This window comes from Schistocerca cancellata, chromosome 2, assembly GCF_023864275.1.
Source record: "Schistocerca cancellata isolate TAMUIC-IGC-003103 chromosome 2, iqSchCanc2.1, whole genome shotgun sequence".
Taxonomy (NCBI): Eukaryota; Metazoa; Arthropoda; class Insecta; order Orthoptera; family Acrididae; genus Schistocerca; species Schistocerca cancellata.
Window position 1 is genome coordinate 498,377,252 of NC_064627.1, and position 27,373 is coordinate 498,404,624.

The 27,373-nt window shown below is 43.4% G+C and overlaps 1 protein-coding gene across 3 annotated transcripts in view; it reads left to right on the forward strand.

Moving 5' to 3' along the window:
• LOC126162039 (patronin) overlaps positions 1 to 27,373 on the forward strand; it is a 445,213-nt gene that overhangs the window by 324,958 nt on the left and 92,882 nt on the right. For all 3 annotated transcript variants that reach the window (XM_049918266.1, XM_049918267.1, XM_049918268.1), the window contains 2 exons: positions 11,125 to 11,523; positions 16,133 to 16,320. In XM_049918266.1, the coding sequence (XP_049774223.1) occupies positions 11,125 to 11,523; positions 16,133 to 16,320 (587 nt within the window). The remainder of the gene's footprint in view (positions 1 to 11,124; positions 11,524 to 16,132; positions 16,321 to 27,373) is intronic.

Below are 27,373 nucleotides of genomic sequence, written 5' to 3' on the forward strand. Positions count from 1 at the left end.
GGTTACATCTTCACCCCTTCCTCCCCCTTCCTTACCCCCATCCCGGACCCCTCTCCTCCCCCCCTCCCCTGCGGCTCCCACACCTTCTCCTATGGGTGCTGCTCCCCCTCCCCAGCCGGAGAAGTGTCCCACTCCTTCGGCGTCTGCCGGTCAAGGGCGCCTCTCCCGGGATGCCCCTTCCGGTACCTACCAGGCCAAAGGTCTGCTGCCGTGCGACGACCGCGAGAGCCGTGGTCTGTCGGCCCCCAGGTTGCCTGGTCTCTTTCTGTTCCTGATCTTGCTGCAGTTGGCTCCTTCATGACAGGCAGCCCTCCTCGATCTCAGCCTGAAAAGAAGAAGAAACATAAGTCCCGGGACAAAGAGCCTCTGGTGTCACTGGAGGTCCCTTCCCCGACTTCACAACCGGATTCTGACCTGTCGTTCATGGATGTCGCCCCCTCCTTGTTGGTGACGGGTGGGGACCCGGCGGTATGACTGGATTTAAAGTGTTCAGCCCCCATTTAAACCATCATTCTGTGGTTCTCCAATGGAATTGTAATGGATACTATCGTCACCTTCTCGAATTGAAATCCCTTCTTTCGTCCTACTCTGCAGCTTGTGTGGTTCTCCAGGAATCTCATTTTACTGATGCTCACTCACCGACCCTCCGTGGGTTCCGTGTTTTCTGTTGAAATCGGGTCGGACCCCTGCGGGCTTCTGGTGGCGTTTGTACATTGGTCCGTACAGACATTGCTAGCACGTGGATTCCTCTTCAAACTACATTGGAAGCGGTTGCCGTTAGGGTCCACTTCGACTCTGCAATCACAGTTTGCAATCTTTATCTCCCTCCTGACAGGACTCTTACACCTGCTACCTTAACCGCCCTTCTTCAGCAACTTCCTCCTCCCTTCCCCCTCCTTGGGGATTTTAATGCTCGTCATCCTTTGTGGGGCAGTGCCTTTCCATCTAGACGAGTTCTTCTTATAGACCAATTTATTGCAGACCACGACCTGTGCCTTCTTAATGATGGCTCCCCTACTCATTTCAGTGCCGGTCATGGTACCTTTTCTGCCATTGATCTTTCTCTTTCTTCTCCCTGCCTCCTCCCTTCATTACACTGGTCGCCACACGACGACCGTTGTGATAGTGACCATTTCCCGTTGGATTATCACGCTCCCTTCCCGCTCCCCGATGGACAGGTTGCCTCGTTGGTCTTCCCAACGCGCCGATTGGCCTCTATACACTGCACAGGTCGCGTTTTCTCCCTCTTTGTCGGGTTGCATTGATGACGTCCTACATGACATGTCTGACGCGATTGTTCGCGCTGCTAACCTTGCTGTCCCGCGCTCATCTGGACCATTTTGTCGCCGGCAAATCCCGTGGTGGAGTACGGCTATTGCCATTGCCATCTGTGATCGCCGTTGAGCTTTGCAACACTTTAAGAGGCATCCATCCGTAGCCAGCCTTACTACCTTAAAACGCCTTCGCGCTAAAGCCCGTTATTTAATCAAACAGAGCAAGCGGATATGTTGGGAACGATTCGTTTCTTCCCTTGGTTCTACTGTCCCTCTGTCACGGGTATGGGCTACACTTCGCTCTCTCCAAGGTTGCCAACGGCAGTCCACCCTCGCAGGCCTTCACCTCCCATATGGCATTTGTACGGACCCATTAGTTCTTGCAGAACACCTTGCGACCCATTTTGCAGTGGCATCAGCGTCAGCCTCCTATCCAGCTGCTTTCCTTCATCAAAAACAGCGGGCTGATGCTTCCACCTTGTGTTTCACCCCTTGTGAGTCAGAATCTTACAACGAACCTTTTACTGAATGGGAATTTCTTTCTGCTCTATCTTCTTCTCATGATACGGCCCCTGGCCCAGATTCCATTCATAACCAACTGCTTCAACATCTCAGTGCTCCACAATGGCAACATCTTCTTCGGGTGTTTAACCATATCTGGCTCCAGGGTGACTTCCCTTCTCAGTGGAGGGATAGCATTGTGGTTCTTGTCCTTAAGCCTGGTAAGGACCCCCTATCTGTTGACAGCTATCGGCCAATTAGTTTGACCAGTGTTGTTTGTAAGTTACTTGAATGGATGGTAGCCCGTCGGCTCAATTGGGTCCTCGAATCTCGGGATCTATTGTCCCCTTACCAGTGTGGCTTTCGAGAGGGACGGTCTCCAATCGATCATTTACTCCGCATGGAATCCGCAGTCCGGCAGGCTTTTTCCCAGCACCACCATTTGGTTGCAGTGTTTTTTGACCTTCGCAAGGCCTATGACACGGCCTGGCGCCGCCACATCTTACTTACCCTTCATCAGTGTGGTCTTCGGGCCCCACTCCCGATTTTTATCCGCCAGTTCCTGATCCATCGGTCATTCAGAGTCAGAGTTGGTACTGCTTTTAGTTCTCCACGGACCCAGGAGACGGGCATCCCACAGGGTTCTGTCTTGAGTGTCCTTCTTTTCTTCATTGATATTGATGGACTTGTGGCCTCTGTCGGTCCCTTGGTCGCCCCTGCCCTGTATGTGGATGATTTCTGCATTTGGGTTAGTTCCTCCTCGATGGCATCTGCAGAACGGCAGCTCCAGGTAGCTATACGGCGTGCCTCTGCATGGACCCTCTCACACGGGTTTCAATTCTCTCCTTCAAAATCACGAGTGGTCCACTTCTGTCGCCGTACTGCGATCCACCCTGATCCAGAGCTCTATCTCACTGCACAAAGATTGCCTGTGGTCCTACAGTTTCGTTTCTTGGGTCTTCTTTTCGACAACAAGCTCACTTGGCTGCCCCATATCAGACTCCTGAAGGTAGGATGTTTCTGTAAACTCGGTGTCTTTTGCTTCCTTGCCCACTCCTCTTGGGGTGCGGACCGTTCCCTCCTCCTCCTCCGTCTTTATCGTGCTCTAGTTCTGTCTCGCTTGGACTATGGTTGTCAAGTTTATGGTTCAGCTGCTCCTTCCACACTGCACGTGCTGGATCCAGCCCACCATCGTGGTATCCGTTTGGCTACCGGTGCCTTCCCTACTAGCCCTGTTGATAGTCTCCTGGTTGAAGCTGGGATCCCCCCCCCCCCCCCCCCCTTTTCTGTTCGCTGGTCCCAGCTTCTGGTGTCATATGCACTCACTATCCGTTCCTCTCCCACTCATCCTTCCCATTCTATCCTGTTCCCAGACCATGGACGTCACCCACTCGACTCCCGCCCTCGGGCGGGTTTACCGGTTGGGCTGCGCCTTGCGTCTCTTTGCCGTGATTTTCAGCTTCCTTCTTTGTCCTGTCTTCCTCGCTCCCTCCCCTCTACCCCTCCTTGGTTAGTTCCTCAGCCTCGAATTCGGATGGATCTCCGGCGAGGTCCGAAAGATTCCATCCCCCTGGTGGTGTTCCGTTCCTTTTTCCGCCAAATTTTATGGGAGTTTCAGGATGCTGTTGTTTTTTACACTGATGGCTCTAAATCTGCTGATCATGTTGGGTATGCCTTCACGTTCTCTGTTGGAACGGAAAGTCACCTGCTGCCACCTACATGTGGGGTGTTTACTGCGGAATTGATGGCAATATCCCAGGCCCTTACCTTTATTAAACAGTCCCAACACAACCGCGTTTTGTTATGTACGGACTCGATGAGTTGCCTTCTTGCTATTGACCGGTGTTTTTCGCGCCATCCCTTGGTCTCTGCCATCCATGACCATCTCGCAGATATTCACCGTGCTGCTTGTTCCATTGACTTCCTTTGGGTCCCTGGCCATGTGGGTATCCCGGGTAATGAGCTCGCTGATCGTTTGGCTGGGGGAGCAGTTACTTACCCCCCATTTTCTGTAACCCCTCCTGCAGCAGATTTACGGCTTCACATCAAATCCCGCTTCGCACAGTCATGGGCCTATTCTTGGGAGGCTACTCCCCTGTCTAATAAACTTCGTGCAATTAAGGTGACACTAGGCCCGTGGAGTTCTTCCTTTCGCCTCTCCCGAAAGGACTCGACCACACTGTGTTGTCTCCGCATTGGCCATACCAGGCTGACCCATGGTTTTCTTTTGCGTGATGAGCCACCCCCACTATGTGGTTGTGGAGCCTTCGTCAGTAGCCCACATTTTGGTTGAATGCCCCCTTCTTTTGGCTCTGCGTGTTAAGTACAGACTCCACCGCACTTTACCTTTGATGTTGGTTGACGATTCCTGGATGGTCTCTCTGGTTCTCGGTTTCCTCCGGGAAAGTGGTTTTTATTCTCAGTTTTAAGGTTTCTAATCTCTCTCTGGTGTTGGGGCAGGGCGGTGAGTGTTTGGGTGTCTCCCACTGTAAGCAGTGTTCGGAGATTCCCGATTCCCCTCCCTGACAGACATCCTCTTTTCTTCCCCTTTTACTCTGTTTTTACCCTTTTTTTTAAGGCTTGGTTAGTCTTTCTATTCCGATACGTACTTTCTACATTCTAGCAGTTGTACCTTTAACGTCACAGTTGGTCTTGCCTATGCTGCTTCAGCATAGTGTTGGGTTCGTTCTCTTGCCGACTTCCCTCATTTTGTTTTTTACCAATGACAACATGACTGTCCTTTTACATTTTTACCTTTTTCCGTTTTATTTTTCTGACTTTACTGAGATGTCCCATTAGCGGAGTGTAGCCTATTTGAAACAAGGGACTGATGACTTTGCTGTTTGGTCCCTTAAACCTCAAACAACCAACAAACCAACCCTTCACACCCTGCCACATGGAGTTACCGATGTGACTGTCCAGAGCACAACTGCAGCCATTCTATTGGCAGCTGATGTAGCAGTCCCCTCTACTTTATGACCCCCCCCCCCCCACTCCACCCCCACCCCATTCTGAAGGCAGTGTCTTTTCGCCACCTTAAATCACCGTGACCATTAGAGGTCGTAGATGGTCTTTCCGATGCAACAAGTGACATTAATCAATGCTGCACCTCACTGCCTTTAAACAGCGTCATTCCTCAGTCCACCGCCTCATGATATGACAGATATAAGAATGCTGGGAATGGTATGTTTTTACCATTGGACCACATATCCCTCATTCATTGGTTTGGGCAAAGATGTTATGTCTCTGTGGACACCAGTCCCTTGAAGGTGTACGTGCTATCTCTCTGTGTTGTCTACATGGACCCGAAATGCTGTCGCCAAACCTCTTGCTTTCCATTACACTTGAGCCTCTTTGTTTGAGAATTATCAGCCTGCATTTTGTGTCGTTGAACAGTGGGTAGAATGACTTCGCTTCCCATTTACTACATGTCACCTGGAGCCATATAGTGTTCCAGTCAGTGAGTGGGAATTTGTCAGTGCCCTCACCCTTTGCCCTGACACAACTCCAGGGCCAGACCGCACACACAGCCAAATAATCAAACACTTATCACATCCTTGCCATATTCAACTGTATCTGGAGCAGCGAGGGTGATTTCCTGACTCATCATTGGTGAGAGAGCCTGACTGACCCAGTACTGAAACTGGGTAAACATCCCTTTGAGATTGACAGCTATCTCCCAGTTAGCCTCACTAATGTTCTCTGCAAATTGCTCAAATGCATGGTGAGCCAACGGGTGTGTTGGTACCTTTAGTTTTGGGGATTTTTGCTTTATCCCAGGGCGGGTTTTGCCAAGGCCATTCTACTGCTGACAATTTGGCCTGCCTGGAGTCTGTAATCTGGTCAGCTTTCGCCTGGCATCAACATTTTTATCTCTATCTTTTTCGACTTACAAAAGGCTCATGACATTACATGGTGTCATCACATTCTCGCTACCCTGCATCTCAAGGGCCCCCCTTCCAGTTTATATCTGGAACTTCTTGTCCCACTGTACTTTCCAGTTCAAAATTAATTCTTCCCACAGTACCCACCGCCAACAAGAGAACAGGGTCACACAGAGCTCTTTATTGAGCATGCCTCTTTCTGGTGAAGATCAAAGGTCTACCTGCAGCTGTGGGGTTACAGTGTCACCGTTCTTGTGTGCTGAAACCTTTTGCGTCGACTATTGCTCCTTAACTGGGGGTGTTGCTGAGCACTGACTGCAGTTTGCGATATAAAAGGCACAGGCCTGGACTCTCACCCATGGCTTCCAGTTTTATGCCACCAAGACATGTATCACACACTATTGTCACTGTCATACCGTCCATCCAGAACCAGAACTCTACCTCAGTGACCAAGTGCTCAATGTGGTGGAGTCTTATAACTTACAGGGATTGTACTTTGATACCCAGTTGACATGGCTTCCTCATCTTCAACAGCATTAAGCAATCGTGCTGGTCTCACCTTAGTGCTCTTCACTGTCTCGGTAACACCAGCTGGGTTGCAGACCACTCTAAACTTCTGTGACGCTACAAAGCTCAGATCCTGTTCCATCGTGATTATGGTAGCTTGGTGCATGGCTCAGAATCACCTTCAATGTTGCGGATGAAGGACACAGTACACCATTGTGGAGTCCAACTTGCGACAGGTGCCTCTTGAATTAACCCTGTGAAGAGCCTATTTGCGGAGGCTGGGCCCCGTCCTCTACAGATCAGGTGCCACATTTTTAATTCTTCTTCTTATTCTTTGAAATCTATTTTTTGTTTATTGTCTCATCATCAGTATTTTTCTTTTCTCAGATTTTATCAACTTATCTGTATAGTCACATTTTTTGTTGTAATGGAGGGTGTGAAAGCCACAGTCAGATGCAGAGGGTGTTTCTCCCGTCACTTAACAAGTCTCGGAGCAGCCTCCAGATGCTTTCTGGGTGCATCAACTCGTCCGCCTTTACACTTTTACCTCACTCTCACCTCTTCCTGCTTCTGTCTCTTGCTTTTCTTGATTCTCAGATATAGTCAGGTTCAGTGGGAGTTGACTTTTGTGTCATTCGTCTCTGGTAACTATTCTCAGCTTGATGCGAAATTGAGGAACTGTCAACAGTGTAGTTTAAACATTTTAACCTCACCAGTACTTACATCATCTGTCATGTTGATGTCTTATGAAATGCCTTATATCCACTGGAATATGTGCCTATAACTGCACAAGCATGTCTGTAAGGAACTGTAGATATTTATGGTTATTTAGATTTGCTTATGGTTGGTAAATAGTGCTTCATGCGTAAACAGTATGTTACGTAGAAGCACAGTCTCACATTGTAGTTTTCGTAGAAGCCTTTTGGAGAACTGTAACAGATTTTGAAAGTCGTTGATGAAGCAAAATGTGAAAAAAAGGAATGATTTGGAAGTGGTATTGCAGAACAGTCATGTGGCTAAGGCCTATCACACAGTCAAGCTGCCTCATAGTGACATGTGAGTTGTGTGTTACCATTGCTAAAATTTTACTTGCATATCTCTTATCAGTTGCTATTATTTTGCTTTGCAATTTTTTTTCTTCACATTTCCAGTTTCTTGAATTTTTTTAACAATCTTGACACTTTACAGCGTACAACTGCACTGTCACTCTAACTTGTGAATGTGGTTCTTGCTTATGGCAAACATTGCCATCTCCCAAGTGTTGTATACATTGTATAAGTCTATATAGCTCCGATCACGGAAACAGCACAGACTGTTGGGCTTAAAGTGCACATGTAAACACATGAACTGCACCTCAGTTATGTGTTTGTTTTCATTTGATACAGTAGGTCGAATGTTTGGGGAACATTTTTTCCAAATGGCAGGACAGTGAGTTGTGACATTTCTATCTTATTACTGTTCAATCAAGATGAAAGATAGGAGCATTGGCACTTTTTATTTCCTTAAAAATAATTGAAGTGTTGAAACAAAAAAGTGCTCTGTTACTAAAAAAAATAAAGCAAGTAGTAGGGCACATTACAAATCCTCCCCCCCCCCCCCCCCCCCCCCTTCTTTCTTCTGTTCTGTTCATGAATGGTGCGTGGGAAGGCAGTCTGTTAATAAGACCTGATTCTCCCCATTGTAGTCCTATTTTGAGAGGCATGTTGAAGGAAGTAATATGTTGCTTCACTTGTCTTGGAACACAAGTGCAGAATTGTGGCATTTTCCACTGACTTTGGATGAGTATCGCCTTGAAATTCTCACATTTACTAGATGTACCCACTCTCTTTGGATATTCTGTATCTCCTTTATAAATGCTAACTGATAATGGTCACAGAGATTAACCAGCAATACTAAAGAAACAATCAAACATAGGTCATGTAACCCATTTCCTTCTTGAATGAATTAACCTCCTGAGTTGAGGCACATAAAAAAGACCGAAACCATTGTCAGCCTTGTGTATGTACCTACTGACAGCTCAGTATCTCATTTCTTCAACAAGTTCTTACCATTATCTCTTCACTGATTCATACCCCACAAAGGAACTTCCATTGTCATATTTAAATTTTCTAAATAGTCTTCCAGTGAATCTTAGTGATGCTTCTGTTTTCCAACAGTTTTTGTTATGTGATCGATCCACTTACTTAGGTCACTCCAGATGTTTGCTCCCAGACACTGTATGTTTCTTACTATTCTGTTTGTAATCAAACAATAGTGGTTGTTTCTACTTAATTATGCACAATATAGTACATATATTTACGTTAAGCATAACTGCTACATCTTGCACCAAGTGTTGATTCTCTGCAGGTCATTTAGTGTTTCACTGTGGGTTTATGATGTTCAGATGGACCTACAAACAACATGATCGACTAAAAATAGCCTTGCTTAGCTTGGGACATTGTTGACTGGTTTGTTGAGCTCTGTCTGGTGGGAAGTAGTGAATCCAATCACAACTGAAACTTATTCATTAAGTCATGTGCTCAATGTAAATAATTTAGAAGTGAAGGAAACCACTGACTAAGAGATTCTTTTTGAAGAACACTGTTGACAAACATTTGAAGCTGACTGCAGAATGACTCTACTGTGGCCAACAAACATTTTGCATAATGATTATGAAGGTAGGAGAAATTAGGGCTTGTAGAGAGGCATATAGACTGTCATTTTTGCCTTACACTATTTCGAGTGGAACAGGAAAGGAAGTGAATAATAGTGGTGCAATATATCCTCCCTCATGCACAATGTGATGGCTCCTGGAGTTATGTATGTAGATGTAGAACAGTAGAAGTGCCAAGGACTAGATTTCATGATGTGCATTATCGCATAATTTTTTAAAATGAATTTAAATTGAATGCTGCTTCATACAACGATAACTGTGCCATTATTCCTATTGTATGAAATGCTTGTTAAAAGCCATGGCTAATTTTTCTCAGGGTTCTATCACCAGAAATGTCATCCATATCCCAACATGAAGACACCCATCTTATTCACGATGGATTAAAAGTCTTTCTTTAATATTACACGATAATCCATTAAATGAATTGCTTAATTATTTTTTCAGTGGGGTTTGATGCTCCAGGATAGCTGCCTATATGCAATGGCAGCGTACACATTTATAGATATTACTATTAATAAAAAAAACTGTACCTCTGGCCTTACCTAAATTGAAAAATATTAAGACACTGTTTTCAGTTTATTGAGATTATTCTTCTTAATACTTTTAGCATTATGTGACTGTTAAAAGAACTTTGATTTTTGGCATCAGTGGCATCACTAAAATAATGAGCCTACACAAAATGGCCAGGGCAACATTTAATTATTATCTAACTGAATCGTATGCAGGATAGGTACTCGCTACTGATGGAAACCCATATTACCAGATTTAATTGCGTATATATTGAACAAAATGCTGTTATTACTACAGATACTTCTATCAGTTACAGACCGTGAGCAATAAGCGTCTGTCAGCTAGAACATCAGAATTGATAAGACAATGAAGCTGGTACTGGATGGAGGGATACAGGTGTCATGGGTTGTGAAGCAGCCTTTGAATTCGAGCATGTTGTGCTCAGCAGCATATTTCACCACTGGGTAATCAACTCTGTTCTTGGCCACAGTTTGGTTGTGGCCATTCATTCTGGTGGACAGCCAATTTGTGGTCATACACACATTAGATTCTGTACTGTGATTATGGCAGAACTGGTATGACATTGTTGTTTTCACAGGTGACCATGCCTCTGATTGAAACGATAAGCCTGTGACAGGGCCAGAGGAGGATCTGTTGGATGAGTAATTGGGGGATAATCCACCTGGGTCTTCCACAGGGATATGATCCCTGTGGCAATGGATTAGGAATGGGAGTGGCATAGGAATGGACCACAATGTTCTGTACATTGAGTAGGAGGTGGAAGACTGTCCTAGGAGGGGTGGAGACCATCAGGGGTAGGATGTCTCTTACTTCCAGGCATGATGATAGATAATTGAACATACACAGGGTGTCCCCAGGAGGAATTATAAATATTCAGAGATATGACAGAAACAATCATTCAAATAAAAAAAGTCTAGTGAACTTGAGCTCTAAAATGTGTAGCTCAAGACCTATAAGCACATCAGTTTTTCTCCGGTGATGGTTCTCAGATTTGCTCTTAAAGTAATTTACCACTGTGAAAAATGTTATAGTTCTTCAGTGTGGATAATGAAACATGTTTCTTCTTTGTTTACTTGCAGCTTTTTTAAAAAATTGAGCCTACTGTGTAACATTGCTCAAATTACACTGGATACTGGAAGAGTTGAAAAAGATTATTTGTAAAATATTTTAAAAAATATCTGTCCGGTTTATGATTAGACAATTTACTAGGCACATAAAAGATACTGATAGCTGACAAACTCGCTTTTCCATCCTTTTTCCAGTGTGGAGAGCAAAGTGCAAATTTACATATTTAACATTCTTTCTTACCACTTTTGTCTTCTCATCATATCATTAACATGGTTTTCATAATTTCTCTCTCTCTCTCTCTCTCTCTCTCTCTCTCTCTCTCTCTCTCACACACACACACACACACACACACACACACACACAAAATTATTATTATTATTATTATTATTACTATATTCTATTTAGTAAAAAGAGATGTCAAGCACATATGATTTCATTTTGGGTTTGAAGTTAATTTTATCATCTAAATGCTCTACACTAGTGTGTGGATAGTCAAAAGTTTTTAAAGAACATTAAATTTATGTTATACACAATTTTTTTTAGCTCTTACGATATTTTTAGCCTTACTCATACATTGTTTTAAAAACTTCTGTAACTCACTAAACAGTTGTTCCTGGAAAAAAATGTAAGCAAGAAGTAATTTCAATTTTGCCACATAATTATAATATCAGGAATATTTAAAAATGAGAAAAAAATATTGTTTTAGGATGAATTCAAGTTTACATGAGCTCCAGGCTGATATACAAAGATTGGCATCACAGCAACACCAGATGCAGGATTTGGTGCAGCACCAGCAGCAACACCAGATGCAGGACTTGCTGCAACACCAACACCAACAGCAACAGCAGCTGCACCAGCATCAACACCAACAACAGCAGCAGCAACAGCAGCAGCAGCAACAGCAGCAGCAGCTCATGCAACATCACCATGGCCAATTCTTCCTTCATGAACAGCAGTTCCAAAATCTTTCACCTCTGCAGACACAACCGCAGTCACAACCACAGCCACAACGGCGCACTTGGGCACAACAAGCTCCTGTTTTGCCTCCAGAATTAGTGAGCTACCAGGAATCTCCACAACGGTCTTTATGGACAGATACAACCAGGTTCTTTTTTTTTTTTTTTTATTTGCTTCTATAATTGAAACTATTCACTTTCAGATTTTAATATCTATTTTTTAAGATATATTTCATTCTGCAGGAGTTTATGCTGTGTTTTAGCAGTCAGTGGGGCTCCATGAGAGTTTGCAGATGTTCCAGTATTTTCAGTGGTTTTGCTAAAAGAACAGGCTGTGTAAATACCAATGTTCAAATTTAATCTTATCTATCATATACAAGAAGTTGGATGAAAAAGTCTAGTAAATGTTTTATTACATTTCTTTGTGTGTGTGTGTGTGTGTGTGTGTGTGTGTGTGTGTGTGTGTGTGTGTGTGTGTGTGTAGGGAATCTTCGTAGGAGGAGAAGTATGAGTAGTTATTTCCTTCTTTGTAGTGTTTAACAACACCATAAGCAGTAGTTTGCGATATGTATATTTCTTTCCTGAACACTTGTGACTCTAATACCACTGATGTATACATCTTTGTCGCAAGACAGGTAAACTATTATGAATGTGCATATGACTCATTCTCACCAAGATGTTATAATAAAAATAACTCTGGCAGCCATCTTTTAGCTTTAGTGAACCACAGTGATAGAACAAGAATTAAGGATGAATTTGAGTTAATCCTGTTCCAGATTTCAAAGAAAGTGTTAAACAAGACAGTGAAGTAACTTTTTGTATCTCACAGTTGTCGAACTGCAATTATGTGGCTAAATTTCTTGATAAATGCTTGCAATCTCATGCCAGTTGGCATTTTCTTACCCTGATACAAATGTTTCCTTTCATGTTTTTAAATGTTCATAAAAAAATATGTACACTTTAAGAGCAAATCTGCTACAGCATACACACATGGCTAATGATGCAACTGAAGTTGTATAAAATGTGTTAAAAGTAATGGTATTACTAACCATCACTGAAATTAAGAATTTTCAGACATACAGTGATAATCTTACAAAGTTTGTTCCTTCCATATAAGCAATTCCCACCTGATGTTTTTGCACATGCTTCCTGCTTCATGTTGTTCTGTTAAATTTCCTTGTGCTCCATGGTGCTAACTGCATTTCCTGTCACATAGGTACTTTTTTATTCAGCAAGAAATCTGATTTAATGTTACATATAATCATATTTTACCAAAAATTGAATGTCACCACTATTAATATTTTTTACGAAACTAAATAATGTAGTATAATGTCTATCAGGATACTTTACCTCGTAATATTTGTGAGAGATGTTCCGTGTGAATAGTATTTTTCAAACTGCTTCAGAAGAAATTATTGTTTTCCATTTGAATTAACAAATTGGCTTTCTTGGACAAAGATACATGTGCAGATGGCAAAAGAAGGAAGCAAAAGAAAATGATATGTCATATTCAACAAAGCAGGTGTTATAAAGGTGGTTAGATATTTAAGCAAATGATAATAGGAATGTGGCCCGCATCTCGTGGTCGTGCGGTAGCGTTCTCGCTTCCCACGCCCGGGTTCCCGGGTTCGATTCCCGGCGGGGTCAGGGATTTTCTCTGTCTCGTGATGGCTGAGTGTTGTGTGCTGTCCTTAGGTTAGTTAGGTTTAAGTAGTTCTAAGTTCTAGGGGACTTATGACCACAGCAGTTGAGTCCCATAGTGCTCAGAGCCAGCCATAATAGGAATGTGATGGATTATGCTCAGTTGAACAAAACAATTTGTCAGTTTCTTTTAATGGATTTGAGAGAATGTGATGAAACCATTAAGAAAGAAAAATATTAATACAGAAATTTATGTTGGATGGATACCTTATTTTATCAGTCAAGATTGCAAACAAAACATTAACTAATGGCAACAAGCCAACTGAGTAAGCATTGAAAGAAGTCATTCAAACTTGTGTAGTTCAAGACATGAATAAGAACACAAATACCTCATTCTGAAAATAATTATATTTGGGAGGTAAATACAAATGAGACAGGGAGAGCCAGTTAAGTTATGAAGAATGGAACCATGACTGGAGGTCACTGATGTTTCAATTGAGATGGTTAAAACTGGAGGCAAACAGATATAATAGGAACTTGCAGAATGTGGGGTCTGGTCTACATGAGACGCTAGAAAGCATGACATCAAATAAGACTCATCAGCCCCCTGTCCATATTGTAAAATATATTCATTAAAATATCTTCAGGTGCACAGAAACTACACTGGATCGCAAAGGAACAAGCTGACTTTAGAAGTGGATATAGTACAAATGACTATTTGCAGCTTGTGAATGCATTACAGATCAGAGTAATGAATATGAATTGTTGTTACAACTGATGTTCCTAGATTTTGATAACGCTATTGATGTTACTTTAATGATACTTGTACTTACAACCTTGAGAAACAAAGGATTCATTTGACATATGTTAATATGATGAAGATTTCATTTGCCAAGTTCCAATAAACATCACCAGAATGTTGAGTAATTCACACTTGAAAGAGGGATAGTGCAAGAAGATGCCATATCCAAAAACCATACTCATTAGTCCTAGACGAAGTTTTCACATACCTAAAGTGGTGAAATAATAAATATGTATTGATGGGACATACCTGAACCACCTTAGTTTTTCTGATGAAAGTGCAGATAACATTCAACAACAAATGGAAGAACTCAAAAAAGCAGGTTTGGAAGTTGGCTTGCAAATTAATTTGATAAGGCCAAAACAATATAAGATGCGTGTAAAGCGCAGGGTTTGGGTACAAAGAAAAGAGAAGTATTCCAAGAACAAGGAAGTTTTCAGTTAGATGTGTGTTTCCTTAATGAAACAAAGGTGTAAAGGGGAAGGAAAAGGGAAAATAGGCGTATTAGTTTCATTTTTACAGTGATGTTAGAAACAAGGAAAGAGCCAAGAGAGGGCTTTCAATAGCTGTCCATTATAAGCTCAGAAGAGATATCAAATGCTGGAGGAAATTCCACTCCACTCCTCTCCTTCCCTTCCCCCTCCCCTCTCCTTCCCCTCCCCTCCCCCATCCCTCCCACCTCCTCTCCAACTCCCCTCCCTGCCCTCTCCTTCCCCCCTCCCCTCCCTGCCCTCTCCTTCCCCCCTCCCCTCCCTGCCCTCTCCTTCCCCCTGCCCTCTCCTTCCCCCTGCCCTCTCCTTCCCCTGCCCTCTCCTTCCCCCTGCCCTCTCCTTCCCCCTGCCCTCTCCTTCCCCCTGCCCTCTCCTTCCCCCTGCCCTCTCCTTCCCCTGCCCTCTCCTTCCCCCTGCCCTCTCCTTCCCCCTGCCCTCTCCTTCCCCCTGCCCTCTCCTTCCCCCTGCCCTCTCCTTCCCCTGCCCTCTCCTTCCCCTGCCCTCTCCTTCCCCCTGCCCTCTCCTTCCCCCTGCCCTCTCCTTCCCCCTGCCCTCTCCTTCCCCCTGCCCTCTCCTTCCCCCTGCCCTCTCCTTCCCCCTGCCCTCTCCTTCCCCCTGCCCTCTCCTTCCCCCTGCCCTCTCCTTCCCTCTGCCCTCTCCTTCCCCCTGCCCTCTCCTTCCCCCTGCCCTCTCCTTCCCCCTGCCCTCTCCTTCCCCCTGCCCTCTCCTTCCCCCTGCCCTCTCCTTCCCCCTGCCCTCTCCTTCCCCCTGCCCTCTCCTTCCCCTGCCCTCTCCTTCCCCCTGCCCTCTCCTTCCCCCTGCCCTCTCCTTCCCCACTCCTCTCCTTCCCCTGCCCTCTCCTTCCCCCACTCCTCTCCTTCCCCCTCTCTCCCTCACCTCCTTTCCCTCCCTCCCCACATCTTCCTCCCTCCCTCGCCGCCCCTCCGTCCCTCCCTCCCTCGCCGCCCCTCCCCTCCCTCCCTCGCCGCCTCTCCGTCCCTCCCTCCCTCGCCGCCTCTCCGTCCCTCCCTCCCTCGCCGCCTCTCCCTCCCTCCCTCCCTCCGTCGCCGCTTATCCTCCCTCCCTCCCTCCCTCCCTCCGTCGCCGCTTATCCTCCCTCCCTCCCTCCCTCCCTCCGTCGCCGCTTATCCCTCCCTCCCTCCCTCCCTCCCTCCCTCCGTCGCCGCTTATCCCTCCCTCCCTCCCTCCCTCCCTCCGTCGCCGCTTATCCCTCCCTCCCTCCCTCCCTCCCTCCCTCCGTCGCCGCTTATCCCTCCCTCCCTCCCTCCCTCCCTCCGTCGCCGCTTATCCTCCCTCCCCTCCCTCCCCTCCCTCCCTCCGTCGCCGCTTATCCCTCCCTCCCTCCCTCCCTCCCTCCCTCCGTCGCCGCTTATCCCTCCCTCCCTCCCCCCCTCCCTCCTCCCTCCCTCCGTCGCCGCTTATCCCTCCCTCCCTCCCTCCCTCCCTCCCTCCCTCCCCTCCGTCGCCGCTTATCCCTCCCTCCCTCCCTCCGTCACCCGCCTCTCCCCTCCCCTCTGCCCGCCTACTGCTCACGGCTCCCACTCTCTCCCTCCCTTTGCCCGCCTACTGCTCACGGCCCCCACACCCTCTCTGCCTGTCTGTGGAGAATAAAGAAAACATAGTGTTAAATGCTCATTATTGAGGTGGCCTGTTGGTTTAAGTTTCTAAAGGTACTCAGCTTTTTTAGGAGGTTTGAAGCAGCAGCTATAAGATTCATTAATATATCATTGTCAAGGAATTTCGAAGTGGATAAGGCTTGAAAGTTGTTACGTTGCAGTAAAACACCGTTTTATTAATTCACAGGTATCAGCAACCTGCACCAATTCACCTTCAGCAGCAGCTTCCAACGTACCCTGCACCGCAACTTCTTGGGAATATAGGAGGTGGTTTTGTACTACATGAAACGAAACATAGTACGGGACATGTTACAGCATATGATGGAGGTGGTGACAGCAGATACCACAATGGTGAACAAGGATATCATCTACATGGTTTGTAGGAGCTTTCTTACATTAGTTTAGTTTACCAAGCTTTGAAGTTTTTTTATACAACTGTCACCAAAGTGATTTAGTTTCACTAGTGTCTTTCATTTAGTTTGTCTGTGAAAAGGGTTTGCAAGTATAATATTTCAATTGCTGAGAAACATATAGTGTTCAGTATTCATTTGCTGTTTCATTTCTTGTTGGTACCCGACAGTTTGTGATGGTAATTTCTTATAATGTTCATTAATCTAGTCATGGTTAATCATATTTGTAGATTTTTTGAAAATACAATTTGTTTGTTTTGTATTTTGTGACTGCACTCAGAGGGATGGTGATCGGAGGGGGTGGACGGACGGACAGACGGGTGGGTGGGTGGGTGGGTGGGTGGGTGTGGGGCAGCAGGACTGTATCAAAATTTGAATGGCTGCCTGTATGAAGATGTCACAAATTTGTTATGGGAACTGAGGTTTTATTGAGACCTGCAAAACCAGTAGGCTTCAGTGCCTCTAAAATGTGTGGTAAAATCTATTGTAGTTTTTGTATCCCACCTGGGAGGCGGCGCTTGGGTAAGGAACAGGAAAAGGAAAAGGTACTAATCTCTCGGTACTGCAGATACATTTAAAGCACCTTTACTAGTGGATGAACATATGCAAACATATTACATAACTTGCAAGGTGGTGTGAAGTTGAATCAAAGTGTCCTGGGTGGCTGCACCTGATCAAATGGGCTGAAGCAGTCGCGGAGCTCGTCGAGCTGCACAGCACCAGCTAGAGGGCGGAGCCATCGGTGTCTCGTGGTAGTGCCAACCTTTGAAACTATGTGGCATCGATATCACAGTAGTGGTTTGATGGTTGTTAAATGTCTTCTAATACTAGAAGTGAGCAAAGTTAGTTCATTTATGACTCTCACTATTGGAAAGTGGTCGTTATTTTACAAAATAGATAAAATTATTTTTATTGCTTGATGTAAGAATGTTGTTCTGCTTTATTCTTTGTAAAGAAAGCATCAAATGCCGAGTAAATTTTCTAGGTATGTAATGAGGTTTCCAATCATTAGATGCCCAAAAGTGTAGTATTTTGTGCTGCAAAACCATTTTAAGATATACAGTCAATAATTGTAATGTTGGTTGTGAGAGTAGATGGAACTGAATCACAAAAAATATACCAATGTCAATGATACTCTTCCTTCAGGCGGTTAAGATGCAACAAGTATAGCTCGCAGTGGTTAATGAGTTTGTTACTCGTAAAAAGCATACTTCAGTCCTAATACCACATACTGTGTCCAAAAGTCTTGACAGCACGTGAACAAATTTCTGAAAGTAGATTGAATCAGAATCTTTATTCACATTTCAATATTTCTCATAAAATTAACTTCATCGAAGATAACAGTAAAGTCAAGTTTTATAACAAATCAATTACATACACAGAAAATAGCCAGCTAATTTAAAAACTAAAGGGTATTCCTTATTGCTTGGGAAAAAACTTGTGTGATGTTTGCCTGAACAAAGGCAATCCTGAATATAAGACAACCCCATTTTTCGAAGAGGCTCCGTGAGGCATATATATTTTTAATCTATTGTGATTTATCACATTTATGGACAGTTATTGACACACATTAATTTACAAACTGTTTTATTCATGTAAATTATCTAAGAGCCACCTACAAAAGTTGTTACAAACAGTCACAGTGTGACAGGCGTCCCTTTAGACACCCCTTAGCTTTCACATAAAAACAGCCAGACGCTAGTTCAGCGACATAGGATCACTCATCTGAGATGTGTCAAAAAGGTTGCTTATCACCCTGACTCGTGAGAATCATAGACTGACTGTCTCTGTACAAGTACATATTTAAAGTGCTCAATGAAGGAGCACTGGTGGCAACGAGGGTGTTGCCAAGCTGGTGAGGAAGGGGTTGGGGGTTGATTTTAGAGGGGACTTTCGCCATTTTACTCTTGCATGTATCAATGTCCATCCAGCCGTGATCACGCTACAAAAGGACTGAACAAGCATTAACACCCCTTTTGCTGTTTCAGCTCACGTTTACATTTTGTTGAATAGTTTTGAACAGTCACTGGTGGTTCCAGCCTGTACACCAAAGCAAAAATTGTGGTCACAGTACACTTTAATGGGAAAGGGAAAATGTTTGTAGCAAAGAGTTGATTGAAATGGGGAGGGGGCAGCAGAAGCCTGTAGTGTCAAAGGTTGTCAGGAACGTAATTCTGTTGCTATGCACACTGCAAAATATATGGGAGTCAAAGCCCCAAAGGAAGAGGGGGTTTTATTCATGCCCCCCTCCCCCCACCCCACGAGGCCTTTACATTTCAATACTGAGTGGTGATGTGTCTGAAATGTTTTCATCGGCCACCTGTAAGAGAACCGAATGATTTCAATGCTGACCATCATTGCAGAGACCTCAAAAGGAGTGAAATGTGGGTAAAAGGGAGTGTGATGACCTTCCCATCGTGTGACTCGACTACAGTAGCATTGGGCAGAATTGCTGTGAAATTTGGTGTCAATATGTTAACCCACCTTACACTTCTCATGAACTTCTGAGCTTTGGTATTTTGTTTGCATTGATATCTTGCCATTTGAAGCCACACAGCCTGAGGGTGAAGCCGCAGGGTGTCACGTCTTTGTACCATTCCAGAGGAAGGTTGTAGGTTCAAGCCAAACTTCAAACTTCTGTGTGGCAATGGGAGAGAATTTTGCGGTTTCAAAAAAAAATGACCAATTAATTGTGTTGTGCAGTATAGATTTTTGTTGAAAGCTGTAGGAAGTCACTGATCTTGCATTGTTCTGCACTTTAATGTGAGCCCCATCCCCGTCCCCTAATCATCATCATCCATCATCATCATCATCATCCATCATCATCATCATCATCATCATCATCTGCCAGCTTGTACATGCATTGAGTTCTGCAATGCAAGCAGATGGAAAATTTTTCTTTACTTCTATTACTCAAAGAATCAGTAGACCTTAATTGTATCTCTGTCACAAATATTAAACAACCTGCTTCTTGAGTTCATGAAACCTTCTGATATTTGATCCCCAGAAAGTTTGGTGCATAGAACAGTGATCCAGAATTTATTGTTCATCTGACACCACCTATGAACATTTTCTTCTGTGACATCAAATTTTCTTGTAGCTGCACTGTTGTTGGTAGCCCCCACATCACAAAGAATCGTTTTGTATGGGCATGAACCAATTGTGTCCCACGAACTTGTAGATCTACGTTTATCAACAAAGTCTATGTTGTGACTTACATCCATTTTGTCGATACAATTTGAACTTCTTGTTCCATTTATTATGACACTTTTCGTGCATTCTATGTAACATTTTCATAGTAGAATTAATTTGTCTTCTGTAGGAATGTATACTATGGCCGAGTATTTGTCCATTCATAAAATTGGTTCAGTTCTGATCTCATTTAAATCCAGGCACAAACATGGTAGATTTCATAAAAGTCAAGGTATCAGGATGCATTCCCATATTTGGCAGCATGACAAAATTAGCTGCATGATTACCATTACCGTCCATATTTGATCATCTGGGTGCCACTAACCTCTTCCCACCTTCCTGAAATTGTCAAATAAAATTTGTGTATGACGTCACTTACCAAAGCTTCATCTGTGTATGTACGAAAACACGTAACTAAGCTGTTACACAATGTTAATATGTTGACCTTGGCAGCTGAAGCTTGTAACACGTCCGTATATTAATGTATCCCGCTCGATCGGGATCTAATAGCAGCCCAAATGAATAATTAAATAATGTGACCGTGTACCTAATGGGGCTGGCAATTGGAATGGACTGCTACGGAGTTGTTACATTCCATTTTGTCCTTCTCAATGCTGTAATAATGAAATGTCTGGTGACAAGAATAACGCCAACACAGCTTCACTAATCAAGACCTATATTCGTCTCAAAAACACAAGAAAAAGGAGACAGCCACTGCCTTCGTCATACACTTTTAATAACGGCTAATCTCAGCACAGGCTTCTTCGTTATTCATATTCGTCACACGCTGATACAATCACTGCAATCCAACACTGCAATCCAACACTGCAAATCCAAAATAATGCCGGCGCGGTAGATGCGAAATCAAAATAACGGCACAGAAATATCACTGATCACTCTCGTAATTATACTTTATCACTTTCCCGTATTATTCTAACACAAAGGGGTTAAACCGCGGCGATGGCCACTCCCTTTGTCGGTAAACCTTGAATTACAACAACTGCTGGCTTCCGCACAGCTCGGCCCGCCACACGGGAACCACTGACTCAACTCTCCACTCACTCTCGCAACACGACACACTAATTGATAGTTTGCCCTGTCCACCTGTGCCGAGTGCAAACCTACAGTAAGGGCCTACGGACCCCTTACATCCCCACCCTCGAAAACTTCTTTGGAGCCACTGGCGTAAAAGAATCGGCAAGGGAATTTGACATTACTACATCTGAACAAAACACACAGTGTAAATAATCAATGAAATTACAATTCACCAAAAAATCCCTCGAGTCCGGTAGTGGGCTGCCTCCACAATAATTTCTACAAAAGGTTATTACATCTCATAAACATGGCATTGTCCAAATTACAATTTTTTGTCAAGCAGCAATAGTCCTCTATAGTCCATATTGAATGAAACACACAACATACAATCAAACTTATTACGTGAACACATGACATAGGAATTACTATACTACAAATTAGTTGTTACAGGTTTTATACCCATTCTCAGGTAATCGTCGATATGAAATATGCAATTCTAATTATAATACATCAGAAAACACAGTGTAAATAAACATTTCCCTTTTTCAAATGTCCGTTCAACAACTAAATGTTCTAAACATATCTTAGTAGGTTTGTTCGGGTCCTGTAGCTCTCACTCTTGATCGGACCTCACCTGGAGTGTCATTCGGTTTTCCGGTCTCTCCGCCTCTTCTATATGCACTGTGTCATTCATTCGCCTATCCCATCCTCTCTCATGATCTCTTGGTTCTTCACTCCTTCTCCAATCATTTCTCCATTGCCGTTCGCCACCATGGTTCCTGTACCTATGGCCACCACCTCTTCCTCTATAATTAGACGAATTACCAAAATAATTCCTTGGGTCATTACTTCCCCCTCGGTTTTGATCATTAGCTTGATTGTGTTCCTGTGATCGAACAGATTCCAACTGTTCCAGTATTTCCATCAAGGCCTCCCTATCTTTAATTAGGCTCCCGGATACAGTTTCTTGCATTCTCCGGCTCATTCTTCTTTTTATCGCTGATATCATTACGTCATCACTCAGGGGTTGTTCCAAAGTCTCGTTCAGTTCCCACAAATGTCCGGCAAACTCTCTCAACGTCCCTCTCCATGTACTAAGTGACTTGCGGTGGAGTAGGTCCTCAATTGCTGCACACTGATGACTTTTGGACCAGTATTTCTTCAAGAATTCCTCTTCACCCCCCAAGTGAAGGCCTCACCTTCCATTCTATCTATTGCAAATTGAATCTTGTCTGAGTCCTTAAGATGTGCTGGGAAGACTCCTTTTAACCATTTCATAAATATCATTGGGTGCAACCCTCCTTTCGGTCTAAATTTCTGCCCTGTATTATTTTGGACGTACCGATTATCACTGCTCATCAAGGTAACGACCTTACCTTCCCCAACGGTTAAAGTGGCATTGCTAATTCGTTTATCAATTTCTTCTGTCTTGCTCTCTAATTGCTGCACTCCTTGTTGTAATTGCCTGACCTCCATTGCAACCCTCTTGTTATCCTCTTCTTGTTGCACGGCTATAGCGTTTCTCAGATTGACAGCCAGTTGATTTTGCCTATCTCCTATTCCCTTAACCGCATCATTGCATTGTTTCTGCATCTGCGTCGCCTCGGCAATTCGCTGATTGCAATTTGTTTCCACTTCGGTGATCCTTTCTCCCAATTCGGCTTTAGTTTCTTCAATATCGTCTTCTATCTTTTTTGTTAACTTTCCTTCCATCTTCTCCACGTCTCCCTGGACTTGGTCTATGCTCTTCTGTAGCTTCCTCTCTCTCTCGTCGATGTCCATCTTCAGTCGTTCTTGTAAGTCCTGCATTTCCTTCTTCAGATTACATTCTATCTTCCTTTCCGATGTTTTGAGCTCTTGTGTTAGAGTTTCCTTAAATGACTTTTCTAAGCTTTCTCTAGTTTCTTGTAAACCCTTCTCTAATGATGTGTTAGCTTCTTGTAAACCCTTTAGTGACTCTCTTGTTTCTTCTGAACCCTTCTCTAATGATGCGTTAGTCTTCTTTATCAAGTCTACCAACATCGACCACATATCGGCACCCTCTGAAACTGACTTATTTCTCGTCGTTTGTCCCGGTGTCTCGGGATAACTAGTTGAATGTGCTAATGGGCTATCCAATGACAATCCACAACCACTGATTCCTGAATCATCTCTGTCTTCCTGTCCTATCCCTTTCCTTTCAACTACTGCCTCACAAACCTGCTTATCTCCAGTAGACAAGTTTGGTTTATTTTTCTCTAAGCCTACAAATGCTATAAATGTAGGTTTGCTCTTCCTTAACCTATCTTCTATAAGAAGTCGTAGGGTCAGTTTTGCGTTGTGTGTTCCAACATTTCTCCTGAATCCAGACTGATCTTCCCCGAGGTCAGCTTCTACTTGTTTTTCCATTCTTCTGTAAAGGATTAGTGTTAGTATTTTGCAAACGTGAGTTATTAAACTGATAGTTCAGTAATTTTCACACCTGTCAGTGCCTGCTTTCTTTGGATTTGGAATTATTATATTATTCTTGGAGTCTGAGGGTGTTTCACTTGTCTCATGCGTCTTACTCACCAGATGGAAGAGTTTTGTCTGGTTGGCTCTCCCGAGGCTATCAGTTGCTCTAATGGAATGTTGTCTACTGCCAGGGCCTTGTTTCGACTTAAGTCTTTCAGTGCTTTGTCAAATTCTTCATGCAGCATCATATCTCCCTTCTCATCTTTATCTTCATCTATATCTTCTTCCATTTCCATAATATTGCCTCAAGTCCATCTCCCTTGTATAAACCCTTTATATACTCTTTCCATCTTTCTGCTTTCCCTTCTTTGTTTAGGACTGGTTTTCCGTCTGAGCTCTTGATGTTCATACAGGCGGTTCTCTTTTCTCCAAAGGTTTGTTTAATTTTCCTTTAGGCAGCATCTGTCTTACCCCTAGTGGTATATGCTTCTGCATCCTTACATTTGTCCTCTAGTCATTCCTGCTTAGCCATTTTGCACTTTTTCCTTGATCTCATTTTTTAAATGTTTGTATTCCCTTTCACCTGCTTCATTTATTGCATTTTTATATTTTCTCCTTTCATCGATTAAATTCAGTATATATTGTGTTACTCAAGGATTTCTACTAGCCCTTGTCTTTTTACCTACTTGATCCTCTACTGCCTTCACTATTCCATCTTTCGAAACTACCCATTCTTCTTCTACTGTATTCCTTTTCCCTGTACTTGTCAGTTGTTTCTTAATTAAGTATCTCTATTAAGTATCATGTTGAATTTTTCCACTTGTTCTGTAGCATACATTAAAAAGTTATATGTACAGGCTGGGCAAAGTCATAAAGTAGCTTCCGCAGATCTCTCTGGGCATGAATCCTAATAGACATCTGATTGCTTTCTTCTGCCATCTGAAAACACATTTAGCTTCTTTGGAATCACCCGAGATCAATATCCAATCATTCCTGCTATGCAGCTTACAGGTTTTGACCAGAGCGTATGAATGCTAACCCTGAAATTTGGCATGTTCTCCATGCTTTTCAAATCTGATGACTCAGCAAACCTTTACAGATGTGCAGTTGTTCAGGAGTGTACCTCGTATTAGACAGTCACAGTTTTAGCCTGCTAGACATAACATTTGTCATGGTAAGCTGGAAGCCTAATGTTAACAGACCCATTGAATGATATAAGCATGTTATCCATATCTCAACATGTCATTCTATTACATGTTAAAAGTGTTCCTTTGGCCAGTCTCTTGACTCTATTATACTCCAGAAGTTGATGCAGTGTCAGTTGCAGAAAAATGCTTGTTAAACAAAGGTGGGGTTGAGAAGACTATACCTGGATCAGAATAACAAAGTGGTTGACAACAAACCACAGTAGAGAGTGGAATGGGGCGACATTATCAGTTTGCCAATGTGCGTGCTCGCAGTACGGTTGTATAGCAACATCTGTGCAATTCCCTACTGGCTCTCTTCCCACACTTCCTATTAACCTGCAGTATTGAGTTTTCTTTACGGGTTTATAGTATCCTTGTCACTGGCACTCCTATGTATGAAATGATTTTGTTTAACTATTATTTGCACATCTGAACAAAAGCAGCAGGATGTTCACTATCTACAATAATGATAATTTTGTATGAGAGGAATGCTCAAGTGGATCTGAAAACATCATGTGAATGCAATAACTAACAACATTAAATTAACAAAGTAAGCACTCGGGAGGACCTTGCCGTTGGTGGGGAGGCTTGCGTGCCTCAGTGATACAGATGGCTGTACCGTAGGTACAACCACAACGGAGGGGTATCTGTTGAGAGGCCAGACAAACGTGTGGTTCCTGAAGAGGGGCAGCAGCCTTTTCAGTAGTTGCAAGGGCAACAGTCTGGATGATTGACTGATCTGGCCTTGTAACAATAACCAAAACGGCCTTGCTGTGCTGGTACTGCGAACGGCTGAAAGCAAGGGGAAACTACGGCCGTAATTTTTCCCGAGGGCATGCAGCTTTACTGTATGATTAAATGATGATGGCGTCCTCTTGGGTAAAATATTCCGGAGGTAAAATAGTCCCCCATTTGGATCTCCGGGCGGGGACTACTAAAGAGGATGTCGTTATCAGGAGAAAGAAAACTGGCGTTCTACGAATCGGAGCGTGGAATGTCAGATCCCTTAATCGGGCAGGTAGGTTAGAAAATTTAAAAAGAGAAATGGATAGGTTAAAGTTAGATATAGTGGGAATTAGTGAAGTTCGGTGGCAGGAGGAACAAGACTTCTGGTCAGGTGAATACAGGATTATAAACATAAAATCAAATAGGGGTAATGCAGGAGTAGCTTTAATAATGAATAAAAAAATAGGTGTACGGGTAAGCTACTACAAACAGCATAGTGAACGCATTATGGTGGCCAGGATAGATACGAAACCCACGCCTACTACAGTACTACAAGTTTATATGCCAACTAGCTCTGCAGATGACAAAGAAATTGAAGAAATGTATGATGAGATAAAAAAAATTATTCAGATAGTGAAGGGAGACGAAAATTTAATAGTCATGGGTGACTGGAATTCGAGTGTAGGAAAAGGGAGAGACGGAAATGTAGTAGGTGAATATGGATTGGGGCTAAGAAATGAAAGAGGAAGCCGCCTGGTAGAATTTTGCACAGAGCACAACTTAATCATAGCTAACACTTGGTTTAAGAATCATGATAGAAGGTTGTATACATGGAAGAACCCTGGAGATACTAAAAGGTATCAGATAGATTATATAACGGTAAGACAGAGATTTAGGAACCAGGTTTTAAATTGTAAGACATTTCCAGGGGCAGATGTGGACTCTGACCACAATCTATTGGTTATGACCTGTAGATTAAAACTGAAGAAACTGCAAAAAGGTGGGAATTTAAGGAGATGGGACCTGGATAAACTGAAAGAACCAGAGGTTGTACAGAGTTTCAGGGAGAGCATAAGGGAACAATTGACAGGAATGGGGGAACGAAATACAGTAGAAGAGGAATGGGTAGCTTTGAGGGATGAAGTAGTGAAGGCAGCAGAGGATCAAGTAGGTAAAAAGACGAGGGCTAGTAGAAATCCTTGGGTAACAGAAGAAATATTGAATTTAATTGATGGAAGGAGAAAATATAAAAATGCAGTAAATGAAGGAGGCAAAAAGGAATACAAACGTCTCAAAAATGAGATCGACAGGAAGTGCAGAATGGCTAAGCAGGGATGGCTAGAGGACAAATGTAAGGATGTAGAGGCTTATCTCACTAGGGGTAAGATAGATACTGCCTACAGGAAAATTAAAGAGACCTTTGGAGATAAGAGAACCACTTGTATGAACATCAAGAGCTCAGATGGAAACCCAGTTCTAAGCAAAGAAGGGAAAGCAGAAAGGTGGAAGGAGTATATAGAGGGTCTATACAAGGGCAATGTACTTGAGGACAATATTATGGAAATGGAAGAGGATGTAGATGAAGATCAAATGGGAGATACGATACTGCGTGAAGAGTTTGACAGAGCACTGAAAGACCTGAGTCGAAACAAGGCCCCCGGAGTAGACAACATTCCATTGGAACTACTGACGGCCTTGGGAGAGCGGGTCCTGACAAAACTCTACCATCTGGTGAGCAAGATGTATGAAACAGGTGAAATACCCTCAGACTTCAAGAAGAATATAATAATTCCAATCCCAAAGAAAGCAGGTGTTGACAGATGTGAAAATTACCGAACAATCAGTTTAATAAGCCACAGCTGCAAAATACTAACACGAATTCTTTACAGACGAATGGAAAAACTAGTAGAAGCCGACCTCGGGGAAGATCAGTTTGGATTCCGTAGAAATACTGGAACACTTGAGGCAATACTGACCTTACGACTTATCTTAGAAGAAAGATTAAGGAAAGGCAAACCTACGTTTCTAGCATTTGTAGACTTAGAGAAAGCTTTTGACAATGTTGACTGGAATACTCTCTTTCAAATTCTAAAGGTGGCAGGGGTAAAATACAGGGAGCGAAAGGCTATTTACAATTTGTACAGAAACCAGATGGGAGTTATAAGAGTCGAGGGACATGGAAGGGAAGCAGGGGTTGGGAAGGGAGTAAGACAGGGTTGTAGCCTCTCCCCGATGTTATTCAATCTGTATATTGAGCAAGCAGTAAAGGAAACAAAAGAAAAATTCGGAGTAGGTATTAAAATCCATGGAGAAGAAATAAAAACTTTGAGGTTCGCCGATGACATTGTAATTCTGTCAGAGACAGCAACGGACTTGGAAGAGCAGTTGAACGGAATGGATGGTATCTTCAAGGGAGGATATAAGATGAACATCAACAAAAGGAAA